The sequence below is a fragment of the Hemicordylus capensis genome, chromosome 1 (genome assembly GCF_027244095.1).
Source record: "Hemicordylus capensis ecotype Gifberg chromosome 1, rHemCap1.1.pri, whole genome shotgun sequence".
NCBI classification, from domain to species: Eukaryota; Metazoa; Chordata; class Lepidosauria; order Squamata; family Cordylidae; genus Hemicordylus; species Hemicordylus capensis.
This window is the reverse complement of record NC_069657.1, coordinates 268314726-268337152: the sequence shown is the minus strand read 5'-3', so window position 1 is coordinate 268337152 and position 22427 is coordinate 268314726. Positions and strand designations below refer to the sequence as shown.

At 42.8% G+C, this 22427-nt stretch overlaps 1 protein-coding gene across 5 annotated transcripts in view; it reads left to right on the top strand.

The window, feature by feature from the left end:
- Positions 1-21642, top strand: part of MFSD2B (MFSD2 lysolipid transporter B, sphingolipid) — a 52137-nt gene extending 30495 nt beyond the window's left edge. For 3 of the 5 annotated variants that reach the window (XM_053285125.1, XM_053285128.1, XM_053285129.1), the window contains 9 exons: positions 80-167; positions 377-498; positions 3691-3774; positions 7291-7371; positions 10485-10594; positions 10954-11067; positions 12464-12607; positions 13091-13267; positions 17841-21642. In XM_053285125.1, coding sequence (XP_053141100.1) covers positions 80-167; positions 377-498; positions 3691-3774; positions 7291-7371; positions 10485-10594; positions 10954-11067; positions 12464-12607; positions 13091-13267; positions 17841-17898 — 978 coding nt within the window. In that variant the 3' untranslated portion in view covers positions 17899-21642. Of the gene's footprint in view, positions 1-79; positions 168-376; positions 499-3690; positions 3775-7290; positions 7372-10484; positions 10595-10953; positions 11068-12463; positions 12608-13090; positions 13268-17539; positions 17747-17840 lie in introns of all 5 variants that reach the window. The other 2 variants (XR_008313521.1, XM_053285126.1) reach the window with 2 other exon arrangements.
- Positions 21643-22427: the final 785 nt, after the last annotated feature.

Genomic DNA, 22427 nt, shown 5'->3' with positions numbered 1-22427 from the left:
CCCCCTTTTTTTCTTCTCCCCCTTCTCTCTTCTCCCCCTCGTTTTTTCACGATGTGCTCCTCTTCCCCCCTCCAAAAAGAAAAAAGTCTACATGATGGCAGCAGGGATAATAGGAGGACTATACATTGTTGGCATCATTATCCTCTTCTTTGGAGTGAAAGAAAAAGGTAAGTATCTCTAATCTTTACAAACACTTGAATAAATATATTCCTTGCTTTAAACATAAATGAATATTACACAGGCACAGGAGTCCCTGTGGGTGGTGAGGTAAAACAGCGTTCTGTTATGTTATTTTATCTGACCGTGCCCTTCCCCCCACCCCACTGACCTTCTGTTGCTTCTCAAAGCTTTCCCTTTATTATATATATATTTATAGATCCTTACGCCTTAAAATCAGACAAAACATTCTCTTTCTGTATGGGACTCAGTATCACAATGAAGTATGGACCATATGTGAAACTTGTAGGATCATTTCTTCTGATCTCAACAGCAGTTCAGGTAAGTCCAAGTTCAAATTCATAACAGGACTTGCATCAGCCAAGCCTGTATCTATATTATGAAAGACCCCACATCAGCAATAATATAGAAACACGTTCACATGCAGATACATGGATATGGACCACTGGAGTTAAGGTAGAAAGTGCAATGTGACTTTTCCCTTAGTGTAGGAAAATGGGCTGGTTCAAGCAAACAGCATCTGCAACACAAAATTGTCAGGGCCTTGGCAAGGACACACTCGGCGCTTGATTCAAAATGGAAGAAGGGTTTAACTTTGACTTTTGTGGAGAAAGGGGATTGAATTAGAAGGTATGATGGGCGGTCTCCTCTCCCCCCCCCCACACCCGGGGGGGAAAAAAGTCAGACCCCACCCCATCATTTTAACTCACTGTCTGGGTTGTGCTGGCCTTTCGGCCTTTCCTGCAGCTTGCCTCTCCAAGCTGCATTGTTTTCATAAAGTAGACTGCATTGTAATGCGGAGCATGTGCCAATCATAATTAACATATCAATAAGGCAGCAGGCAAAGGAAAGGCTCTGTTTTATTTTCAGAAGGTAGCCATGGCTCAGAATGACCTACCCACCAGTGAGAAGCCTTCATTTTGTTTAACAGGTCTGGCAGCCAATCAGAGAAGCCTGAGTGAGAGCCAGGGTGAATCTTCTGTTTGTTTATTTGTTTATTTATTTTTAATTTTACATTTTATATTCCGCTCTTCCTCCAAGGAGCCCAGAACAGTGTACTACATACTTACATTTCTCCTCACAACAGAAGTAGGTTAGGCTGAGAGAGAAGTGACTGGCCCAGAGTCACCCAGCAAGTCTCATGAGGCTGAATGGGATTAACTCAGGTCTCCCCAGTCCTAGTCCAGCCGAGAAGAATCGCCATTTTGATTAGCAGAGCTTGGAGCAACAGCTTAATCTGGCACGGTGACTAGTTACTAGTCTGCTAGTAAAAGAAACAAAAACTGAACTTCTTCATTTGAATTACATATTTCTCCAGTGGTGGTGTGAGTCAGTTGTTATTGTTGTTTGTTCCTCTGGTATGCGCCCCCCCCATGGATTTTAACTATGATACTACTTTAGTAATGTCTACCAAACAGTTCCTCCAGGCTCAGAAAATGAGAGGCAAACACAACTGATATAAAAATCATGCTTCTTGGGCTTAATCTAAAATCAAATGAAGACAGTCATATCATAATATACCTATAAAGTCCTCTTATCATGCACCATCCATTCTGTAGTTTTCATGAAAGTGAGGTTTGGCGGGGTAAGTGTGGGGTGCCTGGAGGCCCCCAGCCCCAGCCACCTGTCTGCAAATGTTTGCCAAGTGATTTTTTCTACCTGCGACATTATTTTTCAATTGTTGCTCATTATTATTGTATGCCAGATTTTTTAAAAGGTCATTGCTCTACACCAGAATTTAAATTGTAAGCTCCTCAGGGCAGGAATCTCTCTGTTGCTCATGCTGTTCTGTAAAGTGCTATGTACCTTGATGGAGTTATAGAAATAATAATGAAATATGTGTGAGAGGTCTCATTCTGATAGTTTTGGAGAAATAAAATATGAAAATGTGCTGACAAAGTCAAGGAAAAACCTTGCATGTCAAGGCATTATGTGTTGTATGCCATTTCTGTTTCTTCATGAGAATGCAGGTGCTTGCCCCAGAGCGGCCCCATCCAGATCTGACAGTGTTCACACATGCAGACTCCAGGGTGGACCCTGCTTAGTAAAGGGGCAGTTCATGCTTGCCACCACCAGACCAGCTCTCCTGTAGTCCAGCAAGGGGCCCCAGTGTTGAGAACCCCTTTGTTGGTATATTTTAGCTTGCGTGGTTTTATTGAGATACACCTTGAACATGCCCTGGAAAGGTAGAATAGAATTATATTAAATAAAAATAAATGAATAAATAAAATGTTTCTACAAATCAAGCAAACTGGGGCCACAGATCAGCAGGGAGGGAGCAAGCACGGCCTCTCGGATTCAGTCCAGAACTCTCAAATTAAAAAGTGTTAAGGCAGCAGTGCTGGGGAAGATCCTCCTGTACTTCCTAAGACCTGAGAGTGCTGCTGCCAGTCAGAGTTGGCAATACTGAACTGTTTGTTAAGGGGGTTAGGCGGGCAGAGCATGGAAGGATCTCCAAGGATTCTGCCGCTTCTCACGACAAGCCTAACCCTGCTTAGGGCAGCCCAGGCAGGGTTAGGCTCATAGGTTGGTCGTGAGAACAGCCTCTAAGTGTTAGATCTGATAGTTATACTTGATGTGTCAATTTCCAGTTTTGAGATATTCCAGACTGTTTCATGCAATATGTCAGAAATTTCACAAATCCATCCCTAAGTTTCTTTAATTTACTGTATTTGCTACTTTTGCATTTATCTGTAACACTAAGAATATTGATTTCTCATTACCACATTCCAAACCTTTTGTAATTGTGTCTTTCATATAATTAATTAAATTTCCTTTTTCTACTGCTCCCCCTGCCCACTGCTGGAATACCTCTGAAGTTTTTTGTTTGTTTGTTTGTTTTTAATTGGAGAAAGTTATCAGTCCATTTTGATCTAAAAGATTATTTACTGATTACTCAAACTTTCCACCAATTATCTTCTGCTTGTTTTTCTACCTCTGTTCTCAACTCTCTCTTTTTCTTGCTGTAATGCTTTTCAAATGTGTTCTTAATTATCCCTGATTCTGCCTTGCATTTAATTTCAATGAATCAAATGTTCCCTTTGATTACGCATTCTGTTTATCGCACACTTCTTTTTTTAAAGCTATCTAATTTGTCTCAAGATTGCTTTAAACTGGTCTGAATTAATATCTAATTATTGCTCTTGCTTTTTTTGACTTTCTGACCCTTTTAAGGATCATATTTAAGATACTCCACTCCCTCAAATTCATATTCCATTCTCCTTATAAGTGATCAAAATTAATAATATAACTTCAATTGCACCAAAAATCCATCAATATCATTGTTCCCACATTGACTTTGAATAGATATTGTTTAATGCAAAAATACTGAATGACCAGAGATTTTAATTACATGTCTAGTTAGCATGAAATCTTTATTTAGTTGCAAACTAGCATATTTTAATTGTTAAAGTAACTAACTGGCATACAATGTTGTTCAGGAAATATACGAACTATAAATGGGAAACCTTATTTAACAGTTGCTTTTCTTTTTCTTTTTGGTCCATTCATCAGCTTGAACAAGGCAACTTTGTCCTCTTTTGTACCCAAGCAGCTGGTCTTCGCAACCATTTTCAGTATTTAGTACTAATAATCTTGGTAAGCGTGTGGACAAAGCAGAGTCTTCTTGCGAAGTATGTTGCTCTTAAAAGCCCTGTTTTCGTAACCTGGCGTGCATCACTGAGTGGGTTATGTTTACACGTATATCCTAAAAAAGGGCAAATCTCTCAAAAGACAAATTCATCTCAGTCTTCCATGGGTGCAAAAGTAATGGCTGGGTTTAGACATAATGCAAAACAATGGTTTGTCTTAAGTTAAGAACCCATGTCATAGTTTGGGCATCCAGATGTGCAACAGGCAAACCATGATTTAGAGCTGCTTCTTTGCTTTTGTTTCCCACTGCTTTGGCTTCTGCTTCATAAATGTACTCCTCTATGGTGCAGCAGCCTTCCAAGGACCTATCTGTGGTTTGTTAATGTTCTGTGAGTTCAGAAATAACAGGAAACCACAGCACAAACTGTGCCTTGCAAGCAGTGAGGCTATTCCCACGATCAGGAGAAACTGGGCTAGGAAAGCCTAGCCCGATTTTTCCCGATCGTCAGAAACAACAGGCTCGGCTGTGAGCCCGGTGGTTCTGGAGCAGGTAACCCGCTCAAGAACCCCTGCCCCCAAACCAAGTTTGCAGAGCGAGCACTCCGCAAACCTGGTTTTTAAAATTGTGAGTAGCCGCGGTGCGGCTTCGTGCCACACCTACTCACAAGTAGACCCCCGGAGGGGAGGCAAAAAGCCGCCTCCCAGCTCCGGGGGTCTCCCCAGTACTCATGCGTGCTCATGTACTCCCCAGTACTCAGCGTGCTCATGCAGGGCATACTGGGGCTTCCGGGGGCCGCGCGGTCTCCGAGCTCCCCAGCCCCCGCTGGCTCCATCTCAGAGCTGGCAATTGTGTGGGCAGCCCATCCGGCTGCCCAGGGCTCACTCCCCGCTTGTGAGCGGGGAGACTGGGCTTAGCCCGCTCTTCCCGTTCACCACCCAAAATCAGGTCTCACAGATTGTGAGACCCGGTCCAGTGATTTCAGATGTTGGCTGGCTGGCCTCAGACAAAAACCATAGTTTGTAGGCAGGCTTGGATTCAGACAACATGAAACCATGGTTTAGCAAAGCTAATCAGGGTTTTGCTTTATTTCTTGAGCCCAACCAATAATGGTCTACATCCAAACTAGTGTTGCACTAGTGTAATGATGCACTTGTGCATTGCATCAAGATGTTTCACTAGTACAACTAGTCTGAAAAAAGTTTTTTCTTAGTGAAACATCCTTGCACAACTGGTTTCACAACTTTGTATGTGTCCAGGAGAAGTGGACACATTCTCAGCTTCATGGACTCAACTCAGCTTCATGGAGCACTGCAACTTTGCGTAGCCCTGCAAGCTTCTTAACCATATACAACTTATCTCATTGTGCTAGTGCAACATTAGCCTAAAAGCCTGCATGTCAGCTGCTGCCCCCTCTCTGAACTTACTTAGTACCGTCAGCCTTGTTATTTCCTGACTTTCAAAAGCCAAGTTCTAATTATCAGCATCTCCAATTATGCACCTTCCCCCAGAAAAGGATTGTCTTACTTTTCTCTTTGCTGGTGTGGGTGCATTTCACAAAGTACCGAGGTCTTGCTAGCAAAACTGAAAGAGATTGTGACAATTGGATTCAAAGACACAAGTTTTTCCTATGTCTGGATTATACTGTTTATATGCTCTGACTCCACTTCCCAGAGAGAAGTTCCAAGGGTTAATAATTTCCTTTGGATGAGAGAGCAATAGAGACTTATAGTACCTTTGTAATATTTGCTGTATTTATGAATACAGTATACAAGCAGCAGGGCATAATGCAGTTAAATATGCTTTGAGAAAAAGAACTATCTGCTTTAGATTCTCAGAGAGCAGTTGTGACAACTACCTGCGGAGCTGCATCCTCCTGTAGCGCTAACCATGCTGTCCATGCACATGGCTGTTGCAAATGCACAGTGGCCATGCGCATGCCTGTATCACACAGGGGCAGTTGGGAGACGCCCTGCCAGTGCACGATCATAGTTGGGGGGCGGGGCGCTGCTATAACGGAAGTAGCGGTGTGTGGAGGAGGAACAAGTATGGACCTGCTCTCCTTCGTGTTAAAGGGACTTTGGAAGGCCTCAGGATTTAAAGGGATTGTGCTGCTTTTCGGATGCCAAATCATGTTTTGAGTAAATCCCTAATATAAATCCCTGTCTCGCATCAGACAAACCCATAGAGACAGGCCTATTCATAGTAATTTGCTAACTGGGCAAAGAGGCACCTTTTACTGTGGTGATTCTCTTTATTTAGCAGGGGGAGAGTATCTGGCCCTCTCCACCCCCAGCGCAGTACCTCCAGTGACTGTTGCTGGTGTCTATCTTGTGTTTCGTTTTAGAATGTGAGCCCTTTGGGGACAGGGAGCCATCTTATTTATTTATTATTTCTCTGTGTAAACTGCCCTGAGCTATTTTTGGAAGGGCGGTATAGAAATCGAAATAATAATAATAATAATAGTCACGACAGGGCAAACGCTTTTGCAGTTTGCCCTGCAAACTGTGTAGCTAAAGGAAGACATCTGCATGTAATATAACTGACAAATAGCGTGGTAAGCCGAAAGCAGGGTAACATTTTCCCACAGAGTAGCTAGTAGAAAGTTAATTCTGTTCAGTTGGAAAGTCATTGTTTAAATACAGAACTGCTGATATTTGGATAACAATCCAGTTCATGGAAACTGTATTTCTGCTTGGGGTTTTCCAGTTATTAGGGGTTTTCAGTTATTAATAACTATTTGGACATAGTGGCAAATGTATGATTTTTCAGTGTTTGTTGATTCTGATTTATATACTTCTTTTCAATGAAAAAGATGTCAAAGCAGTTTACATTGAAAAAGGTTTCTAATAAGATGGTCCCCTGTCATCTTATACTTGCACAACAGGTTTCACAACCTGTTGTGAAGAGCTCACAATCTTTAAGGAAAAAAACCCCAAACCTTAAGGTAGACAACCAGCAATAGTCACTGGAGTGATGCTGTACTGGTGTTGAATATGGTCAGTTGCTCTCCCCTGCTAAATAAAAAGAGAAAATAAATTGTTATGTAGCTACCAGTGCTTGCTTCAGGACAGGCTAGTCATGCTTTAGAAGCAAGGTGGACTAGGATATCATATCTGGATGGAAATTCTTGATTCACTCATCAAAGGATTTTCATGCAGTACATACATTTCTCATGCAACCTTTCTGCATGCCACAATTTTCATCCTGAACCATGGGGCACCAGGGGCCAATTTCATTTCGTCAAGGAAGCTGAATTGTGACTGAGAAGTTCGCTTATCGCTTTGAAGAGCAATTGCCTTTGTGACCCAGTTTTGTTGAGTTCACATGATGAAATTTGCCTCAGGTGACCCTGTATTATCTGGTTCTTCCCTCTACCTCCGCATACTGTGAAGTATGACACTATCTATATTCTGTCCTAGCCTTTGTAATTTTAACATTTCATCTTGCTTGCTTAATCTTTTCAGTAATATAAAAGAATGTTTTACCCTCTCTGGAGTCATGATTCCTCTCATTGCTCATAGGTGTCAGCGGCAGCAGGTACTCCATTCTGGCAATGGTTTCTGAATCATTTTGGGAAAAAGATGGCAGCAGGCGGGATAGCTGTAAGTAGTCTGTTGAAACACAAGGTGGCACTTTTGTACTTCAGCAATAGCTTTGTCTCGGGTTCTGCCAAACACTCTTTAAGAGACCCAGATGAATTTGAAATCCTTGGACCATTCCCTTCAGGCCTCTTTGCTCCTCATTCCAGCCAGGCCAACACCGGCTACTGCTGCTTCCAGTTTCTGTTTGCCACTCGGATAATATTCTGCCTGCATTCTCTTTTCTCCACATAGGCTCAGGTGCCACTCTAACTTTGGGTTATACTGCTGTCAGACCAGTAGACTGCATAACAAAAGGTTGATTGGAGATGACCTCTAAGGGTACCACATTGGTCCCCTTGTGCAATCTTCCACATATTTTCTGTCTTAGCAGAAGGTGGCAGGCTGTTTCTCTCAGCAGGTCTAGCAATAAGTTTGCATCTAGAGATTCTGAGATAATCAGAAGGACTTCGGAAAAGTGGGTCCTTCTCCAAACCCATATGTACATTCTGTTGAGGGGTGTGAGGAGAAACATTAAAGTCCTCACACAGAGTATGCTCTGGTGATAAAGAAGTTTAGGCCAAGAGATTATCTGGAGACAGTAGGTTGAGTTCAAAAAACAAAAAATTATTAAGTAACTAAAATATCACATACTCAGACTGAGACATTGAATAACATACCCAAACTATGGATGTGCGAACCAGTTCGATTTTGAACCGGTTCGCCATCAAACTAGGCCTGTTCGAAGCCTCACCCTCTAGCCAAACAGGGCCCGGTTCGGCTTGGTTCAAAGTTGAGCCGAACACACCGGGCCAGCTCAGGGGTTCTAATTTTTTTAAAAAAATCTTTTAAAATTTATTTAATAACTCACTGCCGGGTCCGGGTTGTAATGCAGTGGTGCTGGGGGGGGGGGGGGAGCAGAAGGTTCCCCTAACCCCTGCTGGCCTCTCCCCGGTCCTTTTCGGGATGGACACACAAATGGCCAGTGCACATGCGTGACAGCCTTTGAAATGGCTGCTGCGAGCAGACAGAAGGCCGGGAAGGCCACTAAACAGGCTGAACTGGCCTGAAAAGGACTGGGGGGAGAGGGAACCTTCTGAGACACTCCCCCCTCTCCAAGGTAGCATCCCCCGGAGGTCAGCATTACAACCTGGACCTGGTGGTGACTAGAATCTGGAACTGGCTTGAACTGGAGCCAAACTGGGGTGCTAGTTTGGGGTGCCGAACCAGACGTGCCTGGTCTTGATCGGACTTGAACCTGGCAAACTGGTTTTGTGCACACTCCTAACCCAAACAGGCACTAGCCTTCAACAACTGAACAGCTCTGACCAAGACAGACGTCTTAACATCTCATTGTGCCTCTAGTGGCAAGAAGAGGTTATTGCGGTGTTAGAATTTTCACTTCTAACACTTTCAACATTGAGTAGGGACTGTTGGTGAGTAAAGGTGAGGGAGGGCAGCTGTGCCCCTCCCACCACTAATCATTCACAATCCTGATGCGAATTCAAGGTCTTGCAGCTGCTCTTTGGCTCAGGAGGAAACAGCTCTCATTGTAGGGAGGGGGATATGTTTGGGATCATAGTGGGGCCAAATGGTTAAAGTTCCTTCCTCCACACTGTGCTCCTGATTTGGACCAGCTTCTGTTTAGAGAAGTAAAAGCAAATATGTTTACACAAAGCATTTGATTAATGTAACACATGATTTGGCAATGGGTGTAGTATTTGGTTAAGAGCGCCAGAATGCATGTCATTACTGATAACTATGTTTAAGGCTGACCAAGGTTTCTCTTGGATCAGGATCTGAAACTCACGAGACTATGGTTTAAGTGAAACCCCAATATTAACTGAGGTTAACATTGGTACTATAAAACTGCTTTGGGTATGTTGGTGTAGTGGAAAGAATATCAGAATAGTGCTAAATGGTCAATAAGGATGTGCACGAACCGAGGTTCAAGCACTGATCCGGCGCCGTGGGGAGTGGGAGCTTTAAGAAAGAGGAGATCAGGTCCGTACCTGCTCTCCGCCGCCCCATGCAGCTTCCTGTACCCACATGCGGTGCCAGCACACACATGGAGTCTGCACATGTGCCTATGCCATGTGTGTGCTAGCTCTGCTTGTGGGCACTTGGGATGAGCACTGCCCCAGCAGGAAGCTTCATGGGGTGGCAGAGAGCAGGTGTAAGGACTTGCTTTCTTCTTTCTCAAAGCTCTCGCTCCCCTCCCTGAGCACTGAACCTGTGCTCGAACCTCGGTTCATGCACATCCTTAATGGCCAAAATGGGCACTTTGCCTTTTCCCAGTTTTAGAAAATTAAATCCTTGTCCCTCTCTTACTTCTCATACTCACTTGAATGGGATTCGTCCTAGGGTCTTGTTCCATCATTCTTTAATTCTGTTAGGAAGGAAAACGTGTTAAAAGTGCAGATCAGCTAAGAAGAGCAGTGATTACCTAAAAGCCTCTGGGAATATTAGTCTAAGCATGTCCTCCATTGGATCATATTCCTTCTTTATTGGAAAATCCCATTTTGTGGACGACTGGTTTTTAAAAAAATTAGATGAGTGGATAAACATTGCTGCTGTGGTCTTAATATGCTTACAGGCACATGACAGTCTTATATTGTTGGAGTGCTCTCTTGTGGTGAAACAATGGTTGTTACTAAGCATTACAAATGGATTCAAGTTTTCTGTTCACCCTGTGCTTTTCACCCAGAATTCTGATGTTCAACACCTCTCTTGTGTTTTACAACAATTCTGGATCCACATGCAGAGCTGTCTAGTTGAGTCTGCCGCTTGAACAAATAGGACTTTGTAGGAAGGTTCTGCTCTATATTGTGTTGAAAACTAAAAGTGAAGCTAGGCTCATAGATTAAGGATTTTGCTGTAGATGCAGCCCTTTCATGGAAAATCTGCAAACTGGAATCCATTATGCCTCTTCCTTGGTGCTTCTTTGTTGTAAAAGCTGCTTTCTCTTGGATGGATTATTGGCAGATTTCATGGATTTTCAACAGCCTCATTTTAACAGCATAATGTAATCTTACTTAAGTGTATATCAATCTACTATGTCACAAAATCCTTCTGTCTTGTTTTTATATTCAGTACAGGATAGAATTAACCCCCCCCCCCATTTCCTTTTCTTCTAGTTGATGATCCCTTTTTCAATCATGTTGGTGACCATCCCTAATCTGATTCTAGCCTATCTGGTGGCTTTTGTATCTGGACTGAGCATTGCAGTGGCTTTACTCTTGCCATGGTAGGAGAGTCTTCTAGATGTTCCATATCTGTCTCTATGGACCAGGTGGAATCTGGCTATCACATTTTAAATACATGTCAATAGATTTGAAAAGAAATATTTGTTGCATAACAGGATATATGGGACAACTTAGAGTCTTTGTAATATCTAAGCTTGTAGATTGTCCAAGCTTTGTAATTGTAATACCTGAGCTGGGACAATTGGTCTAAGAAAGAGTGGCCATATGGAAAGCATTTTGCCTCCTAGGTTGAAGGCAGAAATGATCAGAGCTCACTAATCTGTAATAACATATGTTCATGTCCAAAACTGGAAAACTTGCAACTCATGTGCAGTAAAATATTTAAACTTGTCTATTTTAGCTATACATGCAAGGACAAAGCCCAAATTCATTATGAATGTGTTGACACCTCTAAAGATGAAAATATGAGACCACGTAAAACCTGTATTAATTCGGCTGAGTCCTTTAATTTTAGGTCAGTTGTCTTCTGCTTGCTGTACTGCCTTAACATATGCATGCACAAATGGTAGAGAGAGGCTCAAACAATGAAACTTTTCATTGAAAAGAAGTGTATAAATCATAATCAGTAGAGACTGGAGGCAATAGGGATTTAGAGATGTGGACTAGAAGCCATAGGAAGTGACTGGGAACTATGTAAATGCTCAGATGATGGACGGCTAGAATTTCTGCTCAAGATTTCTGAGTTTTTAAAATAGTCTGCACATTTTCATTCTTCTCTTTGAAACGGAGAAGCTTAGTGTGTGTTTTTTTTTTAATGGAGTGATAAATGCAGTCCTGCTCATAGTTTCTTGGCACAACCAAAGACCAGTTTTCAATCTGTTTCCATCTATTGGGTTTAGCATGATTTGACCATGCCATATCCACAGATTGTGTGATGTACCCTGTACCATAGTCAGCCACCTTTTTCTTCTACAGCACACTGATCAGATCCTGTTCCACTTCCTGCACTGGAAGCCATTGTCTGAGCTGAAGTGAAGAACCACTATGCATGCTTCTTTCCTACCCCCACCCCCGCATGGATATGAATTGGGGAGGAAATGTCTAAAATAGAATTTCCTTCTGTCACCATTTTCTCATTTTGTTTTTCTTTTGAGTCTCATGTCAGGAAGCTATTGCCGTATTAATACTTTGCTTCTGAAAAACCGTGCGAGGCAGTCCTAAGGAGGACGAGTACATATGTTTTGCAAAGCATATAGTCATACACCTTTAACGTTAGCATTGCATCTTTAAAAGGATTATGGTAATAATGGTGAACATGTATGTAGTAATCTTGTTTTGGCTAACAGCAGCTCAAAGAGCTGTTCATGCTGTGGAAGGAGTTTTCTTTAGAGAACTTGCATTAATGTCTTATACTAGTAGGATAGTGGTTGGTATAAGTGGTTTGAGTCATTGCCGTCTGATTGGAAATATAGATGTTTGAGGGCTCTCTCAAAAGTAATAACTTGAAATGTTTTACAACCTACTATGATTATTTTTTCATTACAAAATTTTTCCTGGGAAATATATTGCACCCATTCAGTATGATTCTCTGTTGTTCTGGATATCACTGATCTATTAGCAAAAGTAATTACTTTTGATGATTGTCCCATGATTATACCTGAATAGAAAAGCTCTACCATTGTTTATTTCTAGCCATTGATCTGCACAAGATAATTGACTGCTTCTACTAACTGCTCTACTAACCTGACATAATCAGTTAGTAACCTCTCAATTTGGAAAAAAATGTAAACTAGTAAATTATTTCACTGAAGGTGAAAATGTGTCCAAAATATGTGCTGATATAGTTATACCATGTAATTTCTTGGATGTATCTAATGAAGATGTGTATCTTTTTCATGTGTGGATTAAAGGTCCATGTTGCCTGATGTAGTTGACCACTTTCGAGTGAAGAATCCTCATTCCGCTGGGCATGAAACCATCTTCTATTCTTCATATGTCTTTTTTACTAAGATATCAACTGGGTTTGGTATGGGAATTTCTGCCTCCAGTCTGGAGTGAGTGCCTTCTTAATTAGCTAGTTGGAAAAGGGTGATCATTTTGCTTGCATGTACATCTTTAGCTTTTGAAAATTGCCACTCGGTTTTTAGATAACTAGTGTGATCCAGTGGTGGTCTAGGACTTGGCTTGAAATCTCACATCAGCCATGGATTTACTAAGGAGACTAGAGCTCCAGAAAAAAAGATTATTCTGTGGGGTGGCTGAGATGATGCCAAGGATCCAGTGAAACACTCAGTGGTGGCACAAGGAAAAAAACTGAGGGGCACAAAAGGGGCAAAGTGCATTTACAGGTGGGAGAACAGTATCCCACATACTAGATTTCTGAAATTGAAATGCAGGGGGGGGACTACTTGTCTGAGTGCCCCCCGGAGCTGCCCTTGGAAACACTAGGAAAAAAGAAAGCAAAACTGGGGACAATTTTAGCGCTCTAAATAATGATATGAAGAAATGATAGTAACAGCTGTGTAAATTTTTAATAGGATCGCTGGTTACAAACCGGGGATGTGCAAACAGTCCAGCAGTGTTGTTGTTGCGCTGAAGATCTTGATTGGTGGAGTCCCGCCTGTCCTCATAGTACTAGGCTTATTCATACTTCTGTTCTACCCAATCAGTGAGAAGAGTCGAAAGGAAACTAAACTTGCTCTTGAAATGCTAAGGTAGGTTTGTATCAACAACAGACTCTTCTTGTGTTTACTGCATCAACTTTTCCTAGGGAAAGAGCTCTATCCCAGGGATGCTCATGAATGTCTTGGCAGAGCAGGAAGCGGTACCTTCTAAATATAAGTAAAGCAGTTCCTTACCTGCTGCTCCACCCAGAGGCATATCTAGGGAAAATAGCACCTAGGACAAACACTGTAATGTGCCCCCCCTCTTCCAAACATCTGACACCCATCTTTCAGATAACTTTACCATAATATCAGCTCAAAAATACAAGTCAAGCTCGTTAATCTTTTAATATTTGAAAAACTATTTAGCAGTGGATGTAGCCAGACCAAAAAATGCTGGAAAACTACAAATTTCAGTATGCTGGGGCTCATGAAATACCCAAATACTATGTGGAGGTGTAGTTGGAAAACTAAACAGAAGTGCCTGTCTAATTCTCTACTATGCATTATAGCATCACTATTACTTAAGTTTTAAAAATAAATGGAGAATATGACTTTTCCCAGATACTCTGAAAATAATTAAAGGATATGCAGAGTAAACTGTGTCACTGCTTGGAATATATTCTAGTATTTCAGAAAGACAGTTAAAATGAGAGAAAGAGAGCAAGAAACTCCCAGTGGGCCTTAATACTAAGGATTTCACACTGATTCAAAGACAAACTCACCATTAATAGTCATAGTATTAGAACATCACATTTAACTCACTTATCACAAGAAGCAAAGTAAGAGCAAATGAATACAATCCTAGCTCATAAGCTTCAGCTCAGTATTCACAAGCCCTGATTCTCTGTACATAGTGCCAAACTGAATATGTGTACAGCTAGTGGTGTGCACCGGACCGCGGAGCTGCGGTTCGGAGCTGGGGTGGGGGGTCCCATTAAGGGCGGGGGGGCTTTACTTACCCCTCCCGCCCTTTCCCGCATTGGCGTCGTAAATATTGCAAAAAATCCGGGCGGCAGGATCCCTCGCCGCCCGCTTCTATTATGTATTATGGCTCTGCTCCTCATTTTAAAAATCGGGGGGTGGCAGGATGCTTCCCTGCCGCCCCCTCGAAGCCCCCTGCTGCCGCTGAAGCCACCTTAAATCTCGCCCAGACCGGAGAAACCGCGCTCGAGCGGGCGGCAGCGAGACGTCCGTCCGCCCGCCTGCTCCCTTCCTTGCCGAGTGCGAAGTGCAGGGAGCCTTCTGTGCACGCGCGAAGAAGGAACTAGGAAGCCTTCTTCGCGCGTGTGCACACCCCTATGTACAGCTACTTACTTATATTATATTAATTTTTTTTAAGTGTTTTACCTGTAGCCTCTTGGGGGGGGCTTCCTAAAGGCCATGGGGGGGTCTGCAAAGGTCCTCCCTCCCCCCGCTGTTCTCTAGGGCCTTGCAGAGACCATTTGAACATGTGCGGTGGTCATTTCTTTTCTTTTCTTTTTTTAATGGCCGCTGAAAACAAAATGGCCACCGCACATGCTCAAACGACCTCTGCAAGGCCTGGCATGGCCTAGGGCCTCACAGAGGCCATTTGAGCATGCACGGTGGCCATTTTGTTTTCAGCAGCCATTTTAAAAAATTGTTTAATTTTTAAAAAATGGCGCCCCCTTCAAGTGTCTGCCCCACCCTAGATACGCCCCTGCCTCCACCACCCTGTTGCTTTTCTGGGAGTGGTGCTGTGCCATTCAGAAATCCACGTGCAGCCACGGGGCTTCACCCAACAGCACATGTGCAACAGCCATGTGCATCCCACCACTGCGCACAGGCTGCTGAGTGAAACCCCACAGCCGTGCGCAGACTTCTGAGCAGTGCAGCACCACACCCAGAAAAGTGGTGGGATGGTGGAGGAGCAGGTAAGGACCTGTTTTACTCATGCTTAAAAGATAACGCTTCTCACTCCGCCGAAGAATGTGCCGAATCAATTTGTGCACATCCCTACTCTTTCCTTTAAATGTGAAAATGGTAGACTACTTTAAGAAAGCAAGTCTTTATGCTTGAAAACTCATAACATATCCATCCCTTGACTATTAGCATTAAAAAAACACACATATTCTTAATTTATAGCTACTCTAGTGAGTATTAAAACAAACTATAAGGCCAGTGCTGTGAAAGCCTAAACCAGGCAGCTGTCTTCTACTGAGTCAGACCACTAATCCATCTCAGCACTGTACGGTCTACTCTGATGGGCAGTGGCTTTGCAGGGTTTCAGGCTTGTAAATAACTCTTTCTAGCTGTGCCACCCAAGGTTCTTTTTATCAGGAGAAGCCAGGGATTGAACCTGGGTCCTTCAGCATACAAAGCATGTGGTCTGTTACGAAGTCCTGGCCCCTCCCTCAGCAGACTTAAACAAAATGGGTTTAGTCACTTGTAGTGTTGAACTTTGTCTTTTACGGGACAACTAACTCCAAAGTTTTGGAGGGAGCTACCTTTCCTGCCAATTGTAAAGGGTAGCTAATCTCATGCAGAGGGAAGCTCTCACTGAGGTGTACAGGATTCAGCTACTGGATATTTTATAAATGAGAGCTAGCATTTTGAATTGGTTTTGGAAGCTATTCAGCAAGCATGTGCAGCTAGCTTAACATGTTCACACTTCCCTGTCCCTCTTAGCAGCCACATTTTGCAACAGCAGATGCTTCAAATACACCTCCAGGGCATTTTCCAGATTACACGCTGCAACGTACTTGCAATGTATCTGCTAAGTGCCCCTCCGTATTGCCTGTGTTTCCACATCCGTGTCGCTGCGTTGTCAGCAGGGTGCCGTTCATATTTCCCATGACTTGATTCAAATATTAATGATGCATTTTTGCCCTACAATGTTGTAAATGTGCTACTTTTGACTCAGGCTGAGGTTGACTCAGGTTGACTCAGCCTTCCATCCTTCCGAGGTCGGTAAAATGAGTACCCAGAATGTTGGGGGGCAATATGCTAAATCATTGTAAACCGCTTAGAGAGCTTCCAGCTATAGAGCGGTATATAAATGTAAGTGCTATTGCTATTGCTATTACAGGAAAGTAGCTGTATTTTTCTGTTGTAGGGAGCCTTGCCCCACGTTTTATCCATTGCAGCATGTGGCAGTATGGACAGTTTTCTCTCTCCCCCTGTCCTGTGCTTGCTTGCTTCCTCTGCCCCCTCATCACAGGAAGAGAAACAGGCAGGGAGAAATCTTGACTTTCCCTTCCTTTCCTCCCCACAGATCCCAAACCACATACCTCCCTCCTCCTCCGCTTGCTTCCAACATAACTTGAGCTTGTCAACACAGAAGGGGAGGGGAGAGCAGCTGAGCAGATTTCTAAATCCAGCCCTTTCTCATCCACTTTTTACTGAAGAGGAAGCCCATTGAACTAAATCATTTACTTCTGTGCAATCCCACTTGCTTACTACAAAGCAGGGAGAGAGAACCTTACTTAAAAGGAAACCCATGGAACTGAATCATGATTCATTTACTTCTGTGCAATCCCACAGCCCTCACTGGAGGAGTGCTCCCCTCCCCTCCCCCTCTCCCCTATTTATTCATTCATTCATTCATTTCTCAGGAGGCTCACCGCTGCCATCCTCCCTCAGGAAAAGGCCCGGCAGGAGGGAAGCCATGAGGGTGACAGCAGAGGGGAGAAAGGTGCCCCACTGCCACTGCAAGGCTCCCCGGCCCTAGCAAAGCTCTGCCTGGGGCACCAGCTGAAGAGGATTGGCGGAGGAGGAGGATGCTATGGCTGCCCCCCAGCAGCCCCAGCAGGGGAGCTGAGGGGCCACTGGCTGCTGCTGCTGCCGCCACCATGAAAGAGAGCACTCACCCACGTGCAACAGTCCCTCTCTTCCCTGCTTGCAGGCTCGCCACAGGATTCCCTTTCCCCCCACCCCCATTTAAAAAATATTTTTTAAAAAAATATTCCTGGAATCACTTGCACAAGGATGCAACAATGAAAGGTTTTGTTTTGGAATGGCGCTTCCCCCTGCTGGCGGATTAGCGCGAGGCAGCCAAGATTTTTTTACATACACACACACAAAGGGTCATCACATCACACACACTCCACAAGGCAGCCAAGAAATTATTTTCACACACATACACACACACAAAAGGTCGTCACGTCACACACACTCCACATCTCCATTGGCCCAAATGGAGCAGAAGGAGGGGCAGATAAATGTTTTTCAATGAGAATATGGACACTCCTGTCTGGAAAATACGTTGCAGTGGACGGGAAATATGAATGGCCACCAGCTTACAATGAAACACTAAACAACACTTTGCTCTCGTTTTGAAACCGTTGCACTATTCCATTACAGTTTGCAGTGCATTAACCGTTGAAAATCCCGTAGTCCAGAAAACGCCCAGAGCAGAGCCACATGCAATGCATGGCAGCAGTCTATATGAAAGATTACAAAAGCATAGGAAGACCGTTCCTAGCCCTACTCCTCAGGAAAGGTGTCAGAAGGTATACAATTTGTCACTGAAAGTAGGCACTTTTGAACATGACATCAAAAAGACTGGCTGTAAGCATTGTAGATATCATTTTCTTAGTTACAGTATCAACCCGGGAAGCAATGTGCCTTCATGTATAATTCCTTTGCATTTTTTAAAAAACAGGAAGAATAATCCAAGCACTGAAGATTTCTCTGAGAATGAACAAGGCACACGGCTTTAAATACCTAAATAGAAATCACTTGTGAACAAGGTGGCATCACTTAGTGGGACACAAATGAGACGTTTGTGTTATCCCACAGAAGCTTTGTCTCAAGGACAACAGAAGCATATGTGTCAAGGCTACGCAAATTCAAAACCTACAATCTGAAAAAGCATAGCTTGGAGAAGAGCTGCTTAGAGCTTGTGTGTGACACTGTATGGTTCTGTGAAGCTCTGGAAGGACTGCTTTAGGATGCAGTTGGGCTGTGTTTTTTCCTCTGAATTACACCAACACAGCGGTATTATATTCAGGCCAGGAGGATGGTGAATTCTGTGCAATGTATTTTGAAAAGCAGTTATTTTCCCCACCCACCTTTTCAAAAGTATCAGCATTTGAATAGTTTAAGAATGTTATCCTTTTGCCTTCTTAATATGTGGAGAGAACTGCTACTTATGACCCAATAGAGGTGACAATGTGCAAAAATACACTTCCAAATTTAAATGAAATTAACTACTTGCTTTCCATGTGCTTTTTAATGTATGCTTGTTTTTTGCTTATTTTAATTTTGCTTGTTTTTTTCAAAATCTTGAACAAAACATTTGTATAGCTGACCTGTGCAAAAAGGGAACGCTTTGTGTGTGGAGCCATGTTAAATGCTGTAGGTTTATTGCCCCAAGCAAACAGTTCTATGATTATTTACTTGAGGATAATCTGTGACTAAGCAGGGAATAAAATAATTGTCACTCCACTGCATCACTGCTTACCACATATGCTGCTGATGGTATAACAGTGTGCATGAGAAAGTGGAGACAGTTTACTAAATCAAAATTACCATCGATTCAACATTTTAAGCCAAAATTGCCATTGCCCCAAGACAAGTAATATAATCTTGGGATAATCCACCTTGCAACTAATGGTTTAATAACAGAAATATACTGCATTCTGAAAGTCTGTTTTGCATATGTTGTTGGACTAAAACGTCAGATAATTCCACATTATCCAGTAGTACCTTTGTGAGTACCACAGGAGCATGCTGTGCCAATTTTGTAGGTGTTTATGTGGAGGCACTGCTTCTGTGAACTGACACTTCCATGTTGGGCACTTATACATGCGGATTTCCACGATTGCAGTACTCCTCTTGGTAAACTTCTGTGAACAGATCTCAGTAACTTGTTCAGATAACATCTTTCAGTTGGAGGCGTAGGTATGCACAAGCAGCGTCTCCACATGAACATCTCCTGGCTATGAGCTAAGTGGCAGCTTTGTAGTCCCCCAAGCCTTTTCATGGTAACATCCAGATAACATGAATTGGTGGCCCATTGTGCAATAAGTGCTTGGAATGAGAGCCATTCTTCATGAACTAATGTCTGTCTATGCACATGGCATATTGACCATACTATCTCTCCAAATGTGTTGGTCATGTCACCTGATATGATTTTAAATTTTCCTTCAATGCAGCCTCGATTGTTTACACCAGATAGCGTTTTGGTGGTCCAATCTTGTGAGTGAGTTCCTGTTATTTAAACTGTCAGTAGAAGGGTCATCACTATAGAACTGTCATCTATAGTAGAAGGGGGTAGAGAAGTACAAGTTCTTTTTCATCTCCTTACTTGTATGTATGTGAAATAGTTTAATTACAAGATCATAGAGCATACCAGACTTTCTGCCCAATACTGAGCAAACGAAACTGACCATAACTTGGCTTAGGGGGGCCGAGGTTAATTTTTAGGGTGCTAGTTATTAAAGTAACACTTAATATCAATCAGTTAATTAAATAAAATTAAAGTAAAATTAATTTAAATGAACTTAATCAAAATTTAACTTTTGAAGTTTTGGCAGGCCAAGATTAATTTAAATTAAAATAAAATAAATTGAATTAAAATTATAAAATAAATACAATATAATCTGTACAAAATGCATAACAAAATGCACTGTTCTTCCTTTCCACCTCTGCCAAATCATCACACTTAACATGGAGCACTTCTAAGGAAAAAAATTAGAGAAGTTTTTCTCTTACTTTTTGATAAGAAAATTACACTTTCATCCTTCCCCACACAGGCTTTTATGAGAGGGAAAGAGAAGCGAGATGGGGAAAGAAAAAAGGAAAGAATGGGGCAGGCTTGGCTTGAGAGAGAGAGAGAATAAATGAATGGGGCAGGCTTGGCTTGAGAGAGAAAGAGGTTGCTCTGATATCAGCCGCCTCTGTTGTAGGGGTGGGTAGAGGGGTAGATGGACTACCGGCTCACACCCACCCACAGCCATCCCCTCAGCCGTGCGGCAGCTGGAATTAGAATAATTTAAAAACCAAAACACTGAGGTTCGCAGCAGAGGGAGGCAAGCGCAAAGGCCCCACGGGCCAAGAAAAGAGGCCCCGCAGGCCGGATGCAGCCTGCAGGCCAGATGTTGTGCAGGCCTGTGCTAGCTGAAATATAATGGTGTATTGATAGAGGAGAGCAGGTCCTCTCAGCCTGGCCTGCATAGGAGCATCTTGAACTGTAAAGTAGAAATCTTTATAGTTAAAATATACAGCTTGAATGTATGTGAAAATTGGAGAGTTTATTTTTGTTAATGAACTGAACTATATATCAAGTGTCAATTTAAAAGCACCAACAGTGTGGGAGAAAATTCTTAATGCTTAATATTTGTACATTTGCAGTGACTTGGAGCGCAACCTTTTAAGAACAGATCCTGTATCAGGACTGGTGGACTGAATTAGAGTTGTGTCAGAACCAAGCCGTGCTCTTATTGTGACTATTAAAGGTTGCGCAAAAGAGATTCCTGGTGTATTGTGGCCTGATAATTTGAAAAGGTGTGTGTGTGCGCACACACACATTGCCACCTTCAGGGTGCATATTGCCACAGCCACACTATGGTACAGAATTGCTCAAATTGTCATCTACCGATGTAACACATTTTTAGTCATCACCAAAGACTATTTCTGATTGCAGAAGTAAACGCGATGCTTCTAGAATAGAGTTGGATGCAATAGACATCAATTTTCTGTTTTCAATTTCAGTTTGCAAAGAACCCAGCAACCTTTGCAAAGAACCCTGCAAAGAACCCAGTTTGCAAAGAACCCAGCAATTTCAGTTTGCAAAGAACCCTTCCCTCCAAGTCTTGCAATGCAAACTGGGAGCATTTCACTGACCCTGCCAAAACATTAAGGCTCAAGGAGCAAGTCACAGCTCCCCTTCTGAACTGGTATACAAAAAGGTCCCACACAATTACACTTCTGTTCTGACAAAAGGATAGCCAGGATGTAAGATCCTTCAGTGGGATTCAGTCATTACCTGACATGCCAACTACTAAAGCATGCAGGCTTCAAGCAGCTGCAGATTATGTGTTTAGAAAACCAAAGAAACTCCATGTTTGCCCAGAATACCTCATTTTAACTTAAAGTAACCTAGCCCAGCTCAGGGACATCACTGCCTCTCATGATTAACGTCATTATCTCTCTCCACTAAATTGTATCTATGAAACTTGGTTCTCACAAGGTTCTCACTGTTTTTCGCTGACAGTTAAGAAAACAGGATTTAACCAAATAAGGAGCAATCACCAGATGAACAATGAATCATTCGCATGCGTACTAGATACTTAGACCACCATTTTATTGTCATGTATACTATGTCTAGGGTGTCAGCATCAGATTGTTTGTATAAATGTAAGATGCACCTATAACCAAACTGTAATCGGTTTGAGAGCGTAAGCCTATTGATTACCTATCGCTAAACTGCAGTAGCAATAAAAGCCTCTAAATGATTCCCACTGAGTGTTTGATTGACTAAGAGGCGGACCCAGGGACGAACCATGTTCACATCACAGAGACGCAGTGAAAGCCCCTGCACTGCTCCACTGCATTCAGCATTAGGTTAGGAGCATAATTGCACAAGAACATTAATATTTCAGAGTGTTTCCCCATGTTCCAAAAGCACACCCTAGAAGCAGAAACATGTCCCTAAGGGCAGATAAGTGTTTCCGCTTTTATAGAGTGCTTTCAAAGCGAGGGGCAGCACTCTGAAATAGTAGCATAAATGTGCTCATAATGCATAACACAACAGAGCAGCGAGGGGGCTCACACTGCACCCCTGCAGCTGCTTGAAGCATGCATGCTTCAGTAGTTGGGATGTCAGCCATTGTATTTCATACCATATGACTGCTTTTTTTGGCAGTTGCACACTGTGTGAGGTATATCTGAAAACGCTCTTTAAGGTTTTTGTGTTTTTTTTAGCAGTGGTGGCTGCTGCCACCTGGGACAGTGTGTGTGTGCGTGTGATGGAAGACAAGGATGCTAGTTGCAAAAAAATTGCATTGAGATTTACACATGAGTAAGCCCATCATATCAAATGGGTCTGCTCATGGGCAATAGACGTATATTTTGAGCCACTAAATCTGCCAGCACCCGTCCCACACACTCACAAAAAGAGAAGAAAAAAGCCCATGGCTGGTAAAAGATAACTTACTGTGTCCAGCCAGCTAGGGGAGAATAGAGGCAGTCGATCTGCTGGGAGGTAGGGAACTTGCTTCTTCCCATAGGTGGAACGGGGGGGGAG